Source organism: Fragaria vesca, linkage group LG7 (genome assembly GCF_000184155.1).
Source record: "Fragaria vesca subsp. vesca linkage group LG7, FraVesHawaii_1.0, whole genome shotgun sequence".
Classification (NCBI taxonomy): domain Eukaryota; kingdom Viridiplantae; phylum Streptophyta; class Magnoliopsida; order Rosales; family Rosaceae; genus Fragaria; species Fragaria vesca.
This window is the reverse complement of record NC_020497.1, coordinates 6,947,896-6,968,511: the sequence shown is the minus strand read 5'-3', so window position 1 is coordinate 6,968,511 and position 20,616 is coordinate 6,947,896. Positions and strand designations below refer to the sequence as shown.

Here is a 20,616-nt window from a genome sequence, read left to right as displayed (position 1 = left end):
AAAGACAAACAACATCACCATGGAAAAAGGGGAAATTTTTTATCAAACAATGGTTTTTATTTTTCCAATAAAGGCCATTTTCCAAATTCCATGTCCATTAAAGTGCAATACCAACTTGTAACCAAAAAAAAAATAAAGTGCAATACCAACTTAACAGATCAAGATGGCACAAAAATATGAAAGATCAAACCTAGACAAGTAGAAAGGGGTTTCTTGCCAGATCAGTGCCATTAATTTTTGTGAAATAAAGTGGGACAATCACACATGACCAACACAAATATGCTTGTGATTGAAATGCAAGTTTACCTACCACATAATAAGGATTTTTTTTCTTCCTTCTTTTGGAAAAATGAATGTAAACAAATGCTTTGTCATACAAATCACAATCATTATATATTATGTTGCCCAACATGATTATGATAAACTAAATCAGCTAAAGGAAAAGAGCATTGGCCATGATCTTGGACAATTTTGGAGACAAAGTGGTATATAGAGTTGTCACTTTGATGATGTCTTTCATTAATAAAAGTAAAATAAGGACAATACTTGGTAGCACATTAGCTTGTAAGAAGCATAGGACTAATACACATGATGTGAGCTTGTCGCACAAAGTCGTGTGTAATGTTGTGTAATTGAATTTGAGTCTACATCCAATCTTAATGTTTATAGACAAGTAATAACAAAGAAAGTAAAGTACAAAACTTGGGTTTTTATCTTGGTAATTGTCATTAGATTGAACAAAATTATCATCCAACTAAACTCATATGATAAGACTACGGGATATAATCTATTTATCAATAGGTGATGATGTGAAAATGTGACCGAAAAATGAGTCAAACAAAGAGCCCCATACTTTAATTTCAAAGCGGAACTCCGTTCTGAATATGATATGTTTTTTTTGAATAGGGGTTTGACACGCAACCTTGCTGGAAGGTACGACTGGAAAATCTTAAGCATTAGTGTAATAAGAATTATAAGTTACAAATATTTGCTTTCTACCATATTCCTTTCCAAAAATTTTAAAATAGTGAAGTTTATTGTTAAGTAGTTGCTATTTCCCCTCCTCCTCCTCCCTTGATCCTCATTCTCGACTTCGAACTCGTCGTCGGCAAAGAGAAGGACAGGATGGAGGTATGCTTCAACGCTGTCAAGGTCGCCGCCGTCAACACCTCCTTGAGCCGGTGTCCGCACCTTTTTTCGGTGCGGACGTTCTCTCTTTAACGGTCCTCTATATATAATTATACATATACATTTTTTCAAAATAACATGAGTCGACATCCAGCCTCGATGGAAGGTTTAGCTCCACGTTTGAAAATCTTAATTAATAATGTAGTAACAATTATAAGTTACAAATATTTACTTCCTACCTATCCTTTCCGAAATTTATAAAATAGTGAAGTTTATTGTTAAGTAGTTGCTATTTAACCTCTATGCTTACACTTCGCTTAAGGTCAGCGGAATCTAGAAGCTCAAACAGTGTAAATCATTGATCAAGCAAGTTGTCACTAGACACTGATGTGAAATGAGGACATGAGGTGAAGAAATTTGACTTGTAGGGGAGAAAATGAATTGATAAAAATCCATGATCATTAAATGCTCGAAATCAAGGGGCAATCTGTAGTGATTAATTGAAGTAATGTAGTTTATGAAATCAATAAATACTTTAGATTTAAATCCTAATCATCACCATCAGTACCATCAGTACATCATGGATCTCAATTAATGAGGAACTGCATTTCCCAAATCCCCACCCTCTCACATTCTTCAATGGATGAAAAAACTAAAATCCAGTTGCAAAAAAAAGTTGACCCAAAAAATAGCTGTCAACAAAGCAAAACTAAAAGGCTGTTATTGACCTATCTATATATTTGGTGAATAGACATGAAAATACTGTTATAATGGTTTAACGTTTAACAAAAATCAGTTATTTTACCCTCATACAGTCAAAACACAATATAAAAAAAGTGTCATAATCTCCCAAAAACAAAACAAAAAACAAAAAACAAAAACCTCATGTAAGATTGAAGGCAAAAACAAAGAGTCAAAATCTCATCCACACCATCTCCAACAAATCACCTCCCCAAACTCTTCAAAAAATCTCAAACTTGATTAATAACTCCAATCTATATTAAGAGAACCCCCACACAAATAAATATCCAAAAAATAGATAATCCCCAAAAATAAATGGTGGCAAAAATTTAGAGGTGTGTGTTTTCTACCAATCAAGTTTTAGTCCTCGGCTTAAATTGGATACTCAATTTTTACTATTCCTTCTTCCATTACTCACTCTTTTCAAATTTCTTTTCCTTTTCCTTTTTTTTTTTAGGTTTTTCTGCTCTCTGATGACACAAAGTCATTGAAAATTTTTTGTTCATGTTTGATACCCAAAATGTGACCAAAAAATTTGCAGAAAATCTCTCCCAATTTTTTTAATCAAACTGAAGTACCTTCCCTTTGTCTTCTTCATCCCTCCATTACTCACCCTCTCTCACATTTCAATGATTTCATCTCCATTATTACTCACAACCATAGAGTCCTCCTCCTCCTCCCTTGATCCTCCATTATTCCCTAAACACTGTGATTAACCCCCTCAAAAAATCAAGCTTTGAACTTTCTCCTTTACTCTTTCACCTTCTCCCCTATAAACCCAAAACCAAAAGCACCAAGACCAGAGGACCCAACACACCTCTCTCCTCCAAGAAACCCAGAAAATAAAGATTCCCCATTTCCCAAAATTTCAGCCAATCAAGAACAACCCACCACTAAAGACTCACCTTTCCTCATACCCACCTCTCAGAACCCGATTCCGGGTCCGACCCAGTTCGCAGAAAACCCTAAAAATCCGACCCGAAATAGATGACCCAGCTGAAGCAAATGGCTCATCTTGACAATGGTCCCCCAACTCCGGGCAAGTTCAAGCCCTACATTCACAGAGTCCGGTGGCAAAGCTCACTGGCCAAGCTCTCCTTGTGGTCCTTGGTCTTCTTGGCCCTGATCTTGCTCTTCTTTTTCCGGTCGCCGTCGTCCAGCTCCGTCCCCTCCGATCCATCCCGCCGCTCCCTCCGGACCTACAACTGGGGCGGACCCGCCTGGGAGAAACGGGTCAGGTCATCCTCCCGGGTCAGGTCAAGAAACGGCATGTCGGTTCTCGTCACCGGCGCCGCCGGCTTCGTCGGAACACACGTCTCCGCCGCACTCAAGCGCCGTGGAGACGGCGTCTTGGGTTTGGATAGCTTTAACGACTATTACGATCCGTCGTTGAAGCGGGCGAGGCAGGCGCTGCTGGAGAGGAGCGGGGTGTTCATTGTGGAAGGGGATATAAACGACATGGCGTTGCTGAGCAAGCTTTTCGAGGTGGTGGCGTTTACTCATGTGATGCATTTGGCTGCTCAGGCTGGCGTGAGGTATGCTATGGAGAATCCTGGGTCATATGTTCATAGTAATATAGCTGGTCTTGTTAATCTGCTTGAGGTTTGTAAGAATGCGAATCCGCAGCCTGCGATTGTTTGGGCTAGCTCTAGCTCTGTGTATGGACTTAATACTAAGGTACCCTTTTCGGAGAGAGACAGGACTGACCAGCCTGCTAGTTTGTATGCTGCTACTAAGAAAGCCGGTGAGGAGATTGCGCATACTTATAATCATATCTATGGCCTTTCGCTTACCGGGTTGAGGTTCTTTACAGTTTATGGCCCTTGGGGGAGGCCGGACATGGCTTACTTCTTTTTCACGAGGGATATATTGAAGGGGAAGACTATTCCCATTTTTGAGGCCGCTAATCATGGAACGGTAGCGAGGGATTTTACCTACATTGATGATATTGTTAAGGGCTGCTTGGCGTCACTGGATACTGCGGAGAAGAGTACCGGGAGTGGGGGGAAGAAGAAGGGTCCTGCGCAGTTGAGGGTTTTCAATTTGGGGAATACGTCTCCTGTGCCTGTTTCGGATCTTGTTACTATTTTGGAGAGGTTGTTGAAGGTGAAGGCTAAGAGGAGCATTTTGAAGTTGCCACGTAATGGGGATGTTCAGTTTACTCACGCAAACATCAGCTCCGCACAGAGGGAGCTTGGGTATAAGCCCACGACGGATCTGCAGACAGGGTTGAAGAAATTCGTTAGGTGGTACCTGACTTACTATAATGGCGGGAAGAAGGCTGCTGGCTGAAAAATTCTTTTGATTGTGTGGTAGATCCTTTGAATTCTTGTTCATTATAATTCTTATGATTGTTTTAACATTTCTGTCACTGCCCCGAGTATCGTTTTTCCATATATCTTAATGAGTAATGCCATATTGGGAGGAAACCTTGTAAACTACATTGAAGAAGTTTTGTGGTTGGGGGACATTGTTTTCTGAGCACTCCCGTTCTGTATTATGAGAAAACGAGGATCATCTCTTTCTTTTCTTGGAATGTAATTGTTGTATCTTCGGCATTGTAGAGTTCATGTCTGATAGAGCATATTCTAATTGGTGGACATGTATCATTGCTATGCAATTCAATAAAATAGCACACGATAGTATGGTTATTCGTTACTGCTATATGACCTAAATCAAGCTGATTTCATTTAATGGGTTATTGGTTTTTCATAAAACGTATGTTGTATATATAGTTTGTGTTTTATGAATCCATAACTGTGATCTTTTAAAGAAATCTTGCAGCTGACTTTGTTGTACCCTGCACGCTAAACCTTTTTGTATCAGCTTCCTTTTGTTTTGGTTATGGATTACAGTCGAGGATAGATAATTCATCTATGTCAGTTACACTCGATTCTATTTTAACTTTTAACTTTCTGGTTTATATTGACATTATTGTGCATATATTCCTGTCAGGGTATATAATCTATATTTGAATCTCGAGGAATAGCTGAAAATTAATCACAAGAACTTGGTAAGTTTTTGTTGGATAAACCCTTCATTGTTGTGGTTCTTCAGTTCTTCTAGTTACTAAACAGAGTGATATTTTACTGTATTCCCATAAATGACAGGCAAAGCATTTATAAAGTTTTACTGTGGTGCACATCTCTCTAGCGTTTTCTTTTCTCCTCATTTTGCCGTTATTTAATTTATGCAAGGCAATGACACTTGAGGTAGTTCAGTAGTTGAAAAGAAAAAACTTTCCAATTAGAGTACCCACCGTTCACCACTATTGTAGCAAGTCCAGTTCCAAACTTAGTATGTTATGTGAACTTGAATCACCAAACATAAGACTTGCACATATTGTAGACCTTCATTTCTATCTCCAATTTTTGTTTCTTTTTTCTTTTTTGATCATGCTATCTTCAATTTCCTTTGTTGAAGTGCACAGACTTTATCCTTTCTATTTTTGCTCCTTCCTATGCCTTTGAAAAACCTTTTTGGCAATCATGCATGTTACTGCTGCCTCTAGTAGTTTTCTAATTCCTTTCTGAGTCACATTTCCATATTTGTGTATGAGACAGTTTTGGAAAACTATATGGTGTATTTGCTTAATGAGTGAAGATTCATAGGCTGCATACGTAGTATATTTAACAGTAGTCCCCTGCACCAAACATTTGGTTTTTGTTTTCCTATATTTCAATTCGTGCTCTGCAAGTTGAGCAATTCCAGAAGAGAAGAATACACTCTACAATAAAGTACTAGTTTGTATCTTAATGGAGGGTAAGGTGCTGGGCAATTGAATCATCCTGTTTATCATAACAGAACATGACACCTCAGGAATTTTAGGCAGAAAATGATGCCAGAGTATACACCATAGCAAGCCTGCTGATTTGTAAAGGTTGTCTTCCTCTTTGTCTCTGGTCTTTTGACAGTGATATGGAGCTGGGAAATAGTGGGAGTAGTTTTCTGCTTGTCCTCTTAGTCTTTAACACGACTTATATTTGTGGAGTTGCTTCAATTTTTCTATAGACTTCTATTACCTGTCATTTTGTTATATGGAGATGCCGACCTGGATAACCTTTTTGATTATTTGAAGGCTTCAATTTTGGCTTCCCATTTGGACACTTACGAGATGAGTTTGGTATATGCCTGCTTTAACTTGTCAGTAAGACTGAATTTCTTAAGAATCAAGTAATTTGATTCCATATGCATTGCTTGACCTCTTCAGATTTTGCTAAATACGTAATGAGATTGATTTTGCATCAAATTCGCTTACCAGTTCATGACAGTCCACAGTATTCAAGAACTTGACAGTAACATTTCTTTTAACATGACATGAATTTCGCTTTTTCGCGAGAACAGGAGCCCTTTTAGGTTTCCACAATTCCACTTAGCCTACTGATATCAGTTTGAATTCATGTTACATACACAAATCTAAATTTGTATTTTATCATGATGAACTTGGATCTAAGATTTGATCTATCATATGAACAACAGCAATTTTGGTATAGATTCTCTATGAGATCCACGTACATCAATCAAGAACTTTTGCAAACGAGTAAATCAGAATGACGCTAACATGTGGTCTTGTTGTGTTCTTAAGCTTATGAGGAGCATTTTTAGGTTGCCATTTGTTCTGGTTGTATCACTACCAATTTGACAGATTCCCAACTTGCAATTGACAGGCCATTTTCTTGTTTGTTCTCTAGGCAACGACATAGTCATTGTTTCACTAACCTTTCATTCAGTCACAATTAGACGAGTTGATCATCCAGTTCGATTAGCAATAATGTTTAAACCTTCAGGAAGGTAACTTAAGGAGTAAGTAACTGAGCCTTCTCAAACTGGTAATTTTTGAGGTTGAACACCAAAGAAAAGACATGCATATATTTCCACTGTAAGGACTACTACCTGAATGGCTGCTTCTGCTCCTCTTCACATCAAATGGTATCCGGAGAAGTCTACAAGCTCAACTTTTGACGGATCAGTGCGCCAGGATGCTGCTGCTGCGACATGATTTATCATTCGAGATCTCAACGATAATCCAGTCTTCGGTTGTTAAAAAGTTCAGAAAAGCTTATGTTGTCACCTATGAAGCATTGAAGCTTAGCCCCAGAGATGGGGAATTAAATCAAATTACAGGATGTTATGTGACATTGTGTTTGCGTGTCTTTTGTATATGCTCTATCATAAATATCAATGTTACGTTTCAAAATCTTCAGACACCGATCCCAGTAGATTTGGAGCCAAACAATTCATATAAGGTGTTTCTTGTTAAACCTCTCCAACATTTCTATCTTTATTCCTCTGAGTATCAGATTTGATGAGATTTGATCAATATCGTGTCGTGACGTGAATAGGTTAGCAGGTATCAAATGAGCATTCTTTACTTGTTAGGAAGGGCTTTCAATGATGACTTTATAACAACAGCGAGTTTTGAATGTTAAATCTCAGTTGGTACAATCATGAACATATGGCGTCTAACAAATTCCGGAGTATTTGTTGGTAATAAGATAGACAGATTTAAAGGGGTCGGAGACGAAATATCTATATAGCGATATTAATATCCACATCGGAAAAAGACGCAAAGTCTGCGCAAGAATTTCTATATATAAAAAGGTGAGCCTTGCTGAAAACACAATTGCAAAGGTCACTGTGCCTTGTGCATGACCTAAGATTTTCTTTGCTTTCTTTTTTTGATGGCTGGAATCCAGTAAGAACTTAATCATTTTGATTCATCCATTCACTGGTTCCATCCATCAAAGAAAAAAATCAAGTAAAATTTGGCCGGAAAATAGGGATAATTCACTCCCTTGAGGCCTCAATTTAGTTTAAATTTTTGTTAAGCTGAACATATTTGCAAATATTTACTTATATTCTCTATGATTTTTAATTAAATTCAATCACTTGTGGCCTGTCAAAAGTCATTTACTTCACACATTGAAAAGGAGTACTCTATAAGCGTAGTATTGGCAGATATCCTTTTCATGGGGTTTGTTAATGGCTGAGCTCTAGAGCCATCAGAGATCAGAAGTGTTATATGAGTTGGTAATGGCTCACTGCACGAGCTCCTCTGGAATGAAATGCTAGGACTACTCGATCAACTAATTAAGATCACTTACTGCACTACTTTTTCTGGCAATTGTTGGTTGATCATATTAGCTAATTAGCATCAGCTTGATAGATGTTAATTGAATGGGATTAATAAATTTGATTTCTGAAGACTGATCATGCATATGTACGTAAGTTAATTAGTCCCTTAATGATGATGAAGACTGGTGATACACCAAGATGCTAATAATAATGCTGAAGATGCTAAATCAAGTGACAATATATGAAGTACACTATCTGCTATATATGACGTTATTGATATGAGCTCTATCTGGTGAAGAAGTTTAAACTTAGTTAGAGCGGACTTCTAAATTAAAGGTTGATAACTTCACCAGAAAAGTTGTTTTGGAATGAAAAGGCTGATGTACCCGAGTAGTTGCAATCATCATATTGGAGTTCGAATGATATTAGAGAATATTAAGTTATATTTGATGTGAGAGTGTGATTGTTCGACTGGCTTTGATAAACATCGAATCGTTGTTCTTGTATCGAAGTTTCAGTTACTTCAGCCATTACATGTATAGTTCATGTGGGAATTTTGATCTGTATAGGTTGTTAAATTAGTCCTCTTAAGTATTGAAGCTGATCACACATAATCAATTTTATGTTGCATGTTAACCATATTGGCAGGTTATATGATATACATTTGATATGTGATACGCATTATTTACTGGTGATATATATATATATACACACACAGTTAAACCTCAATCAGTTAATAATGTAGTGGGTAATAATCACGCATTGGTATATAGAGCAAAATTTTAATAGCCCACAAGTATATATGGGTGTGGAAAATAGGAGAGAAAGTTGGAAAGGGTAGAGGAGCGGAAAAATGCAATTCATTTCACTAATTTCAGCGATACTAATAACCACATCGGAAGAAAGCCAAAGATCCTCGCGATGATTCTATATATAAAAACGGATGAGAGTTGTAAATAGTATAATTTCAAGCCTGTTGCTTTTCTTTGCTTGCTATTTTTGATGGCTGGAATCCAGTAAGAATTCGATCATTTTGGTCATCCACTTCACTGGTTCCATCCATCAAAGAAAAAAAACAAAGAATTAATTTTAGAATTTGGCCACTAAAGAGGGACCCTCACTCCCTAGAGGCCGCAACAGTATAAATTTTTGTTGCAAGTCAGTAGAATAGAGTTTAATGGACTTTTAATTCTGGCCTAGAACTATATTACTGGCCTTCCTGGTGAGGGTCTTTCATGAAACAGCTAGCCACATCCCCATCTTCCATATCATTCATTTCCTTTCATATTGATTGTTTTTACTTATGGTTACATCATCTTTCCACTATTTGCTGCTTTCTGCAAATGATCCCTGTGGATATGGAGGAGAAACGCAGGGAGACTCCATTAGTCTGATTAAAGAATCAAAATTTTGAACAACGCAGTGAGCAAAACAGCAATAAACTCATGACTAGATAACACAGATAATTATTCTTAATCACCAGCTAGCAAAGTCGAGGACTTCCAACATTGCCACAATTTGGGAACACACACAGTCAGCAAAATAGTTAGACACTTAGACTCATGATCCTCATTAACACCTCTAGCTAGTATCTTACATACAACATTACAACATTACAACACAATGTAGGCTCTCCTGAACACAACCACTGGCATTCCTGGTGAGGATCTTCATGGATAATCGCTTGAAATGGAGTTGGATTCATTTGGTTTGATCATCATCAGCTTCGCTCATTTCTCGAGTCCTTTTCTTACAGAGTTTCTTCAAACTCCGTAGGCTCAAGCCGCTCAACTCCTCATTAGAAACATTCATGTCGTTATTTGCTACATCTTCAGTATTGTGCAAGTGTTCCTGACAACAAATATCATATGTCTAGTGTTTAGCTTAGAACTAAAATAGGCAGCTTCCTTTCCATTTGATTGTAAAGTTCAATTGATATATTAACAATTGCAAGACCGTAAAGAATTCATTCAGAATAAAAGGGAGTGAATTTCAACCATGAATTGATGTTTTTGACTCGAAAATGGATTCCGATCTGTTTGAAGCCAACACTAAATGGTCTGTGACTACTTACCTTGTCCCCAATCTCTTGAACAATTTTATTTATAAACCTTGACTCGTACCTAAATATTTGATGTCAAAATGAAAGAAAACTCATGAGCTTACTTGACTTGATTACTGGATTAAGTCCGATTAACAGAAAAGGAAGAAGGAAAAATCACATACCCATAGGCTTGGTTCTGTAACGCCATCCCAGCTAGATCAGCAACTTGGTTTAGTGCTTCCCTCCATTCTTTCTCTTTGATTCACTCTTTTGGTGTATAGCAAGTGCTTTTGCAAAACTTCCCGTCTGCTTCCTCACCTGAGATGGGTCGACGTCGTAGAAAACCGGTAAACTATATGATCGGAGGACACCCTCTTGCGTTCAAGGATCATTACTAGCTCGTCAAGACACCATTTCGAAGAAGCAGTCCTTTGAGAACAAAAAAAAAAAAAAAAAAAAAAAGGTAGTCCTTTGAGAACACAATAACAGAACTTCTTGACTGTCGAATGGCTCTCTCAATTCCTGGGTTGATACCTTCCCCTCTCTCGAGTTCATCATCGTCTCGTAAAGTTCGAAAGCCGGTTTGACAAGGGTAGTGTGGAGGTGATCACTAAGTTCTTTCGAGTGTCTTTTCCTCTGAAACTCAAGAACACATGATACCTACATGGAGAAGTAGTATTGGAAGAGGAGGAATTTTGGGCTGCATATCTGACAAGAGCCATTGATGATCACCTGACTTGTAAAGAGTAAACCAATAGAGATACATATACCCCTTTGTGTACCTCTAGAGCTTTAGTCAACCAAATACTGCTTGAGGTTCAGAAAAAGATTCCATTCCCACTTGATATTTACTTACAAAAACACAGTCCCACATTAATTCCAGACTACAGTTTATAAATACATGACATGAAGTCATGAACCATAGGAGAACTAAATGCAACAATCAAACTCGGGATCATGTACAGTAAAGATTGAGGACGAAGTTTTTTCTCCTCTTCTCTGGCATTCCCACAAACAGCTTTCTCAAAGTAGGATCCCCACGGAAGAGCTTCAAGGCTTTTGAGTAACTGTCATCATCAATTTCGTCCATCTTGTTCAAAATTCCAAAACATTGCATCAAGTATTCTTCATCGCTAATCTCCTTTGAAGCTGATTGGACCTCATCATTAGCACGCAGGGGTGCAGAATCGGTAAACCTTTGCTCTTGAGCTACTTCATGTCTCTTCTTTGAACTTTCACCATGCACATTGGTAAAGGAGAGCTCTCTCTTTTCACTACTTTTCTCAGTATTGGTGGATACACTTTGATTTCCATGCTCTTCAGCATTATCAACCTCAACTTCTACGTTTCTTCCAACATTACCTCCAACAGCATCCTCATCATTAACATCATCATTAAAACCAGCATAATCATCATGAACATTATAATCAACATCATTATCATCATCATCATCACCAATCCCATTGTCATCAACATCATCCTCTTCCTCATCATACTCAGAATCCTTTTTTGTTGATTCTACTGGCATCTAGACAACAAAACAAGAAATATTAAATCAGGAATAAGTAAACTAAGAATAACAGAAATACTGCTTACTGAAGATGGACTGCTAAATTTCCAAGCTTTGTGCTGTGTCTGTGTGTCCGTCCTTAAAGGATGACCTAAAATGTGAGTGATTTTGATCACTGGATGTTTTTATTTAAGTGAGGGCAATTGCACTTTATGTATATACATATAGAGTCCCAAGACTCCCAATTCAAGATACAATCTGTTTTATTTCCCTCATCCCAACAAACTCGAAATACATTTCAATCAGTAGAAACCTACATCTTTTAGGTTTTTTGTTGTTGTTGTTGTGAATTATCAAATGAAAAGACAATGCAGCATCTTCATGTCACATCAACTAATAACAGAAAAAGAAATCAATTGATTACCATTGCACTGATACTAATCAATTGATTGATTAACAAACAATCTACAATGATGCAGATAGTTTTCCAAAAGATATTTTTGCCTCTTTTTTTTGTATGTTTTACTTGTGTGACAACTGATCACCACATTGTATGCGGAATGCATCCAAACTACAAAACCAGCAGCACCTGTTGACTAAGTACAAATGCATATGTCCAGAAATCCATAATGTAGAAAGTAGAAAACATTTGAACTGTCATTACTGTAATACCAGTTTTCTTTAAAATGTAAGAGAGAACTTTATAACATGAAATTATTGCATTCTCTTATATTATCAATGCCTCTGAATCATGCCATCTCATTCATTACATTTTCATTCAGAACATTATGATTAATGACCATATCATTGACAATTGCATCACACATGCAAAAACAAGACAGATGTTTAAGTGAAGCTACTATCTTCTCAAGCTGTAACAACATAGGGAAACAAATATTGCAGACTTCAGCAACAAACCCACAAGAAACAGGATTACTCATATTACCTCTTGTGCAACTGCTATAAGTTTCGGGTAGGGAGGTGAACTCTCAAGATGATCATATTCTTGCTTATTTCGGTTAGCAGAGTTTATCTTGCAACGTTTCTGCTTGGAAAACATACCACATGCGTGATTAGTTTGCATAGATAATCAACAACAAATTGTTCAGAAGAGTAATGTAATTAACTGATATAGCCATTTTAGAAATGTTGTTGTATCAATGCTCTCTATTTTAGCAAGTATTACATCAACATTATTTTTTAAATAGAAATTAAATAGTTTAAATATATTTATATATCACATAAAATATCTTATAAGGAATGTAATAAATTATAGCTAGCCTCATTTGAGTTATCTCGCTAGCTAGATTATAGCTAGTGAGATAGCTAAAAGTTATAATAGCTTAAGTTTGGTTAGTCTGCTGGAGCTCCTAAAACATATAAAAAAGCTAAACACGCTCTCTAAAATAGCTAAAAGCTAAAATAGAGAGTCTGTTAAAGTTACTCTTACAACACAATGTAGGCATTCCTTGTGAGGATCTTCATGGATAATCGCTTGAAATGGAGTTGGATTCATTTGGTTTGATCATCATAAGCTTCCCTCATTTCTCGAGTACTTTTCTTTGATGCTATTGAATTCCTTCGGTGTGTTTGGATGCGGGTGAATTCCCAGAAAGTTAATCAAAAATAGGGAATTCCCAATTTCTTAGAATTGTTTCCCTCGTTTGAATTCTTATCTCGTGGAATTAACAATTTCTACGGGAAAATAATCATGGAATTTGGAAGCTTAAATTCCCGACTTGAATTCCTCACAAAATATGTGTCATTTGTCAATTCCGTTGACTGAGGTTAGTCTAAATACAAATTCTTATCATTTTAAAACTCTATGTCATGAAATCCAAACAATAAAATTCTTAATTAATGAAATTTAAATTCACGGAATTGTAATTCCTAAGATTTTAAAATTTTTATAAAAATTGAAATTACTTTATCCGAACACAACAACAGAGTTTCTTCAAACTCCGTAGGCTCAAGCCACTCAACCCCTGATTAGAAACATCCATGTTGTTATTTGCTACATCTTCAGTATTGTGCAAGTGTTCCTGACAACAAATATCATATGTCTAGCGTTTAGCTTAGAACTAATATAGGCAGCTTCCTTTCCATTTGATTGTAAAGTTCAATTGATATATTAACAATTGCAAGACCGTAAAAGAATTCATTCATAGGGAAGTTGATGAGGTTAAACTGGGGGAATGAGAAACGTACCATATCCAGCGAGTTTGCATCTGGTAACAAATTCACATCGTCGTCATCCACAGGATTGTCAACTGGTGAGCTTGGTGATTGGACAATTTGGTCATAAACACTCCTGGTACTGCTCTCTGCCCTCCCTCCAACGCTGGGGGAGGGTAGTGTACATGTATGCCTTAATCTGTAAGTGATTTTTAGGATTTTCTGATCTTCGGAGCATCTCACTTCCTTCATGGCCATGCAGCCTCCAAAATTTTGAGGAGTACATACATAGTAGGATCTCCTAAACATTAACAATAAAAAATGTTACGAAATAATATGGATCAAGCTTGTAAATTTACAGTTTTGCATGACATTAGTTTCATAAGAGAGCTTAAACAACATCAAAAATGGATTATATTGTTCGTACATTACTACATTTACTCAACATCAAAAACACATTACAATACTAACAGTATAGTGTCATAATGCGTAGACAGATGACTCGTATTTGATGTAATGAAGGGACTCTATAATGAGATGTCTGAAGTATGTACCTTGGGTATCTGCTTCCTGGTATGTCCCTTTGGTCATACTCCCTCCAACTATAGTCATCAGGAGGACATTCAATCCCCATACCCGGTGTAACTCTTACTTGGTATGTCAACATTGGTTGAGTTTTCCAACAAGTGTGCCTCCCCTCGTAAGTAATTTTTTGGATTGTTGGGTTATTGGGAGTTGGCACTATGGCTTTGGCCCAACAGCCAGGTCGATGTTCACATTGATACACGCATCTGCCATCATAATAATGATTTAATGTTATTGGGGAAAAGAAACAGATATGATTTCAGTGATCTGTAAAGCGTAGAGTCCTAAATTGTACTTCATAGCTCAATATTGGAAACATATTTCATCCAAATGAGAGAAAGCATTGAAGGTTCATATGTATAAATAACTACATGAAAAACTGTCGTTATGAGGTCAATGTTGAAAAGAGACTTCATCCAAGTGAGAAAAGGCAGCGAATAACAGGTTAAAGGTTTCATATATTTTGGACAAAAATAAAAAATCAAAGAGCTCATCTTAATGAGAAAATGTCATGCTTACGTAAGTCGATTATTTAAAGATGTTTGATTTCATGTTTTGTTATAGACATCTCAACTTTTTAGTCCTAATACCTCTTCCACCCGTCGACCAGTAGGAACCAGTCATAACCATCATCCAAACACCCTTGCATCATACCCCTTGTACTTCTGACTTCTTGCTCCCATGTTTCCAGAGGTTCTCTGCAATTGATGATAATATTCCTATAGGTAGCCACTAAATTCATTCATAGAACAAAAACAGTTACCATGAAAAAAATAATAATCAATTTTATAATCAGCTTATAGACATAGAGAAAGTTAACCTCTGCCCAGATGTATCCTCATGGTCCTCAATTGTGAGGTAATTCGATGGTCTGTTTGCGCCTTTAAAAACTAGTGATAACTCACGGTATTGCTCATCCTCATCGGAGGTGTCACTTGTCCAGTCACTACTACTGGGTTCAACCAAGCACCCCTTGAGGCCCCTCCACTCAGAATCATCAACTTGTTCCATTGGTTCCCCAAAATCTTCCTCATTGTTGCCAAAAAAGAATCGAACTCCGCAGCTTCTGATACACGGCTTGCATATTTCTTTAGGATAAGGTCCGTCGACAAAATGCATAGGATGTCTTCCATAGAGTGATAATTCTATCTCAAACTTGGCCTCAGTGTAACAGCGTCCATTGCCTTGCTCTCCGTTAATGCCAAGTTCAGACCACGGTACATATCCTACAAACATGTGATTTGATTGGAGCCCTCCTTTGAACAAACAGAAACTGAAACTGTACTTGCAGTGATCTCCTTTGAAGGTACACAAACATCGAACAGTCTGGGCCTTATTAGTAACCGCACATATAGCGAACCCTGTAAACTTGTTGTTGTTGTTGAACCAATTTGGTGGTAGCTTGGCAGTTACGGAAGCCCCCGTATTATGATGGATGAACTGCTCTGGAATTTCACTTCCAGGACAAAAGAAAGAAAAGGGTTGGGATGGATTACCCTACAACAAAAACGAAAAGACAAATTATTAACTTGTTCTATCTGCTAGGGCGAAATCATCTTCAAGAGAAAAGAAAGTTAATACATACCTGAGGAGGGAAATGATTTTCTGCAATATCTCTGAAAACATCTTCCTGTACCTGCTTACTGCAATTAGAGAAATTGAAGCAGCGACCGATATGGTAGGGAGACTGCGGTGTTATAACAGTTACCAAATCTGTGCAATCTCGTGCATTTATGTAACTTATACTTGATGAAAGCTCTGGTATTGATATCAGTCTCCTGCAACCGTTCAATTCAAGCCATTCTAAGCAACCCAGTTCTTTCATGGCTGCAGGTAAGCTCTCCAAATTGTTCCTTGACAAATTTAATACTTTCAATGAAGGAAAACAAGCAATAGCATCTGACAATTTCATCATATTGCAACTGCTGAAATCAAGATGTACCACATCAGTACAACGATCTTCTATTGATGATGGCCATGATGAAAAGGGAGCCGCCATTTTGCAAAGAAAAAACGATAACCGCCCACCGAACTTCAGACGTAAGATAGAGACTGGAAGCTGTTCTAAACCACATGCGTCTACTACAAGGTCCAACAGAGGTTCCATATTCCCAATGTTCTCAGGCAACTTAGAAAGTTTTGAGCAACGATACAGATTGAGAGATCTAAGTTTTGCTAAATTACAGATACTATCTGGAAGACGGATAAGGTTCTCGCAGGATGCCATGTCTAATGATTCAAGCCCCCGAAACCGGTCAATTGACGATGGTAACTCCTTAATTGCAGTTCCAGGTAATGCAAGTTTTGATAATGCCTCCATATATTCCGGAACATCTGGAAACATCTTAAGGCTTGAGCAGTGGGAAAGATCAAGGGTTTTCAGAGATTTCATACGAATGGTGCTCGGAAGACTCCTAAGTACATAGCAGTTTGTCAAACTCAAAAACACAAGGTTTTTATGAGCGAAAACGGATGGGTGAACCTCCGTTAAACTTGAGTAGGAAAGATCGAGTTTCTCAAGATTTGGCAACCCAGTCAAGTCGGGAGTAACTTTAAGATATAGACAGTGCGTTAAATTGATGCTTGTCAAGTTGCTCGCACGCTGCATAGCATACGTATATGCCAGCACAACCAGTTAAGTATACAATATGAGACATCTGATTCACATGTAAGTAGTATATAAAAGTGAGAGATTCTTGTAAGTACGTACGTACCTTATCTCTTTCCCAAAGGTGTTCAATGCGACTGCCAGGCATGTCAAGCTGAAAAAAATTTTTGGGGTCAAAGGTGGATGGCAAGCACTTTAGAGGATATCTATGCCAGACTAGAACACTCAACTTATGAGAAAGAAACCTCAAGTCCCCTTTCACGTGATTTTCACCCTTATTTCCCCAGTAAAATGGCCCGTAATTGAAGAAGAGCAGCCTCAGATTCCTCATATGTTCTAAAGCTTCAGCATTGAAGTGTCTCTCTTCCTTGCTCTGCAACTCCATCATCAAGCCTTCCACATTTCGCGTATCCTAAATTGGAATCAAGTTAGTTAGTGACCAGGACAGGAGCCATATCAAGTTGAAAATGTTATTAATTAAATATGATACAAAATTGATAAGTCCTGCATGAATCATGATCATACGTACGGTGGTTCTAATCAGCACATCCACAACCTCATCTTCACTCCAAAATCTCCTCTGCTCTCCTTTCATACCAGATTCGACATGCCTACCCATTTCCTGTAGTAAATCATGCATCTCAACGTTACCGGACTCTGTGATTGTTACAAGAGATCTCTGTACTAGAGTCTTTATCCCAGGTTTGGGATGGAAGCCATGTATGTCAAGAACTTTTGTAACATAGTCTAGAGCCATTCCTCGAAAGAAACATGCAATATCTAAAAATATCTTCTGCGCCAAATAATCTAGTCCTCGGTAACTTATTATAAGCGCCTTATGAATATCCGGGTTCAGGATGTCCTTCATTTTATTCAACTCCTGTTCCCACTCAAATGCACTAGGCATATCACCAAGAAGAGATCCAATGACTTTAAGTGCAAGGGGAAGACCTTCAGCATATTTTACAGCACGCTGTGATAGATGTTCAAACTCTTTTGAGGGTCTGTTTGTTTTGAAGGCCCTCTGGCGGAAGAGTGTCAGAGCATCGGATTCACCTGACAACTCGGCCTTGTGTTCCTCAAATCCACTTAATATGTCACTATGCCTAGTTGTTACAATGATTCTGCTTCCACCACCAAATGAAGGCCCATCTAGTAAGGTGTTAATTTGATCTCGGGTGTCTACGTCATCAAGAACAGCCAGAACCGTGGTGTCACTCAACCCTTCCATTATGCTGTACCCATCTCTCAATGTCTCTATACGCACTTCCCGCATCTCCAACAAACGAGATAGAATCTCTTTTAGCAAACTTACTCCACCCTTCGGGAACTTCTCCTTGACATCGCGCACAAAGCACACCTTGTCAAAGCTGAAACGATATTGGTCATAAACTGCGGTAGCAATGGTTGTTTTACCGATGCCACCCATTCCCGAGATTCCAATTCTACGAACTTTATCCATCTGAAGAGGTGTTCCTAGTTCCATTTTTTGTATACAGGATTCCATCCCAACCAAGTCACTCTCTTTATTCGTTGACGGCATGCGAAGCAACTTGTTAAAGACACTTTCTACAATTTCATCAATAAGCTTGGCATCATCACTGCAAAATTTGAAAAACCAAATATTGTAAAAGTCCAAGGGAGACCGAAAAATTAAGGTGTTATACATGTTTTAAGATAGGGATAAAACTTGACTAGTATGTAAATGTGCCTCTCTCTTATTAACATTTTTTTATTATTCTTTAGACACACTCCGTTAATCTTATTTTCCAGAAAATGATTCATGGCTTTAATAAGGCTTAAGATTTGTGACATTAATTCTAGGTGGCATGTTATATCATCTAAACACATCACCAATTAAAAAAAATTATGTCATGTCATTCTTAAACAAAAAGACAAATTTATCATTCTAATCTAATGGCTCTAAATTATTGTCTTTTTATTAAGAGAAAAAATTGAATTGTTTTATCTTTGTTTTAGAGCTAGTGGGCATTGACCCTATATAAATCTATTTATTTCTAACATTTTCTTTCTCTTTCTTCCTTTTCATCGCTATTGTGCACTAAAATATAATGTGAAAATACATATAATTTTGAGAATATATATACCAGTTCAAAAATGCAAATTCTTATTGTCCGGATCTAAGAGAACCTCGTTAAACTCTTAAAGTAAGGATGTTTTTAGATATAGCATGTATTTTAACAATCAAAACCACTCATTCCCTAGTTACTTACCCACATATGAATCCTACAAAAAATTAGCCAAAACGAAAAACGTTTAACCATTTGATTAGCACAATATTTGTTTTAATTTTATCTAACGGCCTACTATTGTTTACATCAATTTGAATGACCAAATTATTATGAAATTAGTTGAAATTTTATAGATATGTTTCTTGTATATGAATTTAGAGGATTAACGGTTGAGATCGTTAAAAGAAGTCATCTACTAATGTAAAATAGTAGAAATCCTCTAGCACTACCCTCGACACATACCCATTTTTTCTTCTAAAATCCAAAATGATACCCAGATCCGGTAATTAGACACAGAGGGTTACGATCTAAGTCCTTTTGTTTTTTTTTTCTGTTAGTTACAAATTGAGTTGATGAGTATTAAAGAAGAGCGAAAACCCAGATCCTATATGCATACAAATTATTTTTTAAGTTATATATGGATGATCAACAACCGGCCAATTACTAGAGAACAAGACATGATTAACTTGGGTGTCTATTCAGTTTTGATTCTGTATAGTCTCCGCAATTATACAGAAAAAGAGATTTGCAGGTGTTTAAAGAAAAATAAAACTTGGAAAAACAAACAAATAAAATATAAAGCTGGTGGTAGAGTAGAGTGGAAGCGACTTGAGTCAAGATTTGAGGAGGAAGAGAAGTTACTCATTGTTTGTGGAATGCCGGCCGACTATGTTGGAGGCTTCCTTTAAAGCGGACCTCCAGCTCTGCACTAGGTCATTGTCCTTTCCGAGGCTGAGTTCATGCTCGTCAAAAGCTTGGCCAAAACTTCCCGTCTGTTTACGAACGTGGGAAGGATCTACTCTGTAGAAAATGGGGATCACAGTCTGTTTCTGATTCACCTTGCAATCCATGATCTTCACTAGCTCGTTTAAGCACCATTTGGATGTCGCGTAGTTTTCAGAGAAAACTACAACCGAGATCTTTGATTCCTCAATGGCTTTGAATAGCTTCGAAAGGTCGTCGCCTTTTTTAAGTTCTTCATCATCACGGTAGACTTTGACTGCTACCCGTTGCAGAGCTCCGTAGAGATGGGTGACGAAGTTGTTTCGGGTATCCTCGCCTCTAAAACTGAGGAAGACATCTCTGGGTCTGGGCAAAGATGAAGAAGACGAAGAAGAACAGGGAGGATCGTCCATTAGATCAACAAGCAGAAGACTGATTCAAAGCTGAATGAAATCTACTGGCGAAAATTATACAGCGCACCCGGTTTCTTCACCGTCAGATTCTGACACGTGGATAAGTCAGATATTGACTATGTTAGATGGCGTTAAATGGCTGTTAGGGTTTGTTTGGGTGAAAATACTGGGTGTGAGAGAGTAGAAGAGGTCAAGGGAGACTCATTTCGAGCAGCAGTCCCCCTTCCTTCCAAGTTTCATCAAATCGTCTAAACTTTCAAAGCACTGAAGATTGAGCAGCGATTGGTGTTGGTGCTAAACCGATTGGAAGATATGGAGTTGTAGACTGGCGGAGATTGGTAAACCGATTGAGTAGCTCTGAA

General features: G+C 37.6%; 2 protein-coding genes across 2 annotated transcripts; one reads left to right on the top strand and one right to left on the bottom strand.

Moving 5' to 3' along the window:
- The first annotated feature begins 2,716 nt into the window (after positions 1–2,716).
- LOC101298360 (UDP-glucuronate 4-epimerase 3-like) lies at positions 2,717–4,541 on the top strand. The gene has a single exon (XM_004306885.1). The coding sequence runs from the start codon at positions 2,857–2,859 to the stop codon at positions 4,159–4,161; it is 1,305 nt and encodes a 434-aa protein (XP_004306933.1). The 5' UTR covers positions 2,717–2,856; the 3' UTR covers positions 4,162–4,541.
- Positions 4,542–10,943: 6,402 nt separating this feature from the next.
- On the bottom strand, positions 10,944–20,254 carry LOC101299537 (TMV resistance protein N-like). Its single transcript, XM_004308407.1, has 10 exons — positions 19,815–20,254; positions 17,396–18,467; positions 16,973–17,278; positions 15,844–16,860; positions 15,079–15,755; positions 14,849–14,977; positions 14,228–14,464; positions 13,707–13,974; positions 12,445–12,543; positions 10,944–11,516 (listed from the first exon to the last, which is right to left on the bottom strand). Exons 1-10 carry the CDS (start codon positions 20,252–20,254, stop codon positions 10,944–10,946), a joined length of 4,818 nt encoding a protein of 1,605 aa, XP_004308455.1.
- Positions 20,255–20,616: the final 362 nt, after the last annotated feature.

Coding starts and splice junctions, on each gene's coding strand:
- LOC101299537 (XM_004308407.1), bottom strand. CDS start 20,254: ATGGACGATCCTCCCTGTTCTTCTTCGTCTTCTTCATCTTTGCCCAGA. Junction 16,861..16,972: donor ACCTTTGGGAAAGAGATAAG/GTACGTACGTAC, acceptor TATGCTATGCAG/CGTGCGAGCAACTTGACAAG. Junction 14,978..15,078: donor GAGGATACATCTGGGCAGAG/GTTAACTTTCTC, acceptor GGCTACCTATAG/GAATATTATCATCAATTGCA.
- LOC101298360 (XM_004306885.1), top strand. CDS start 2,857: ATGACCCAGCTGAAGCAAATGGCTCATCTTGACAATGGTCCCCCAACT.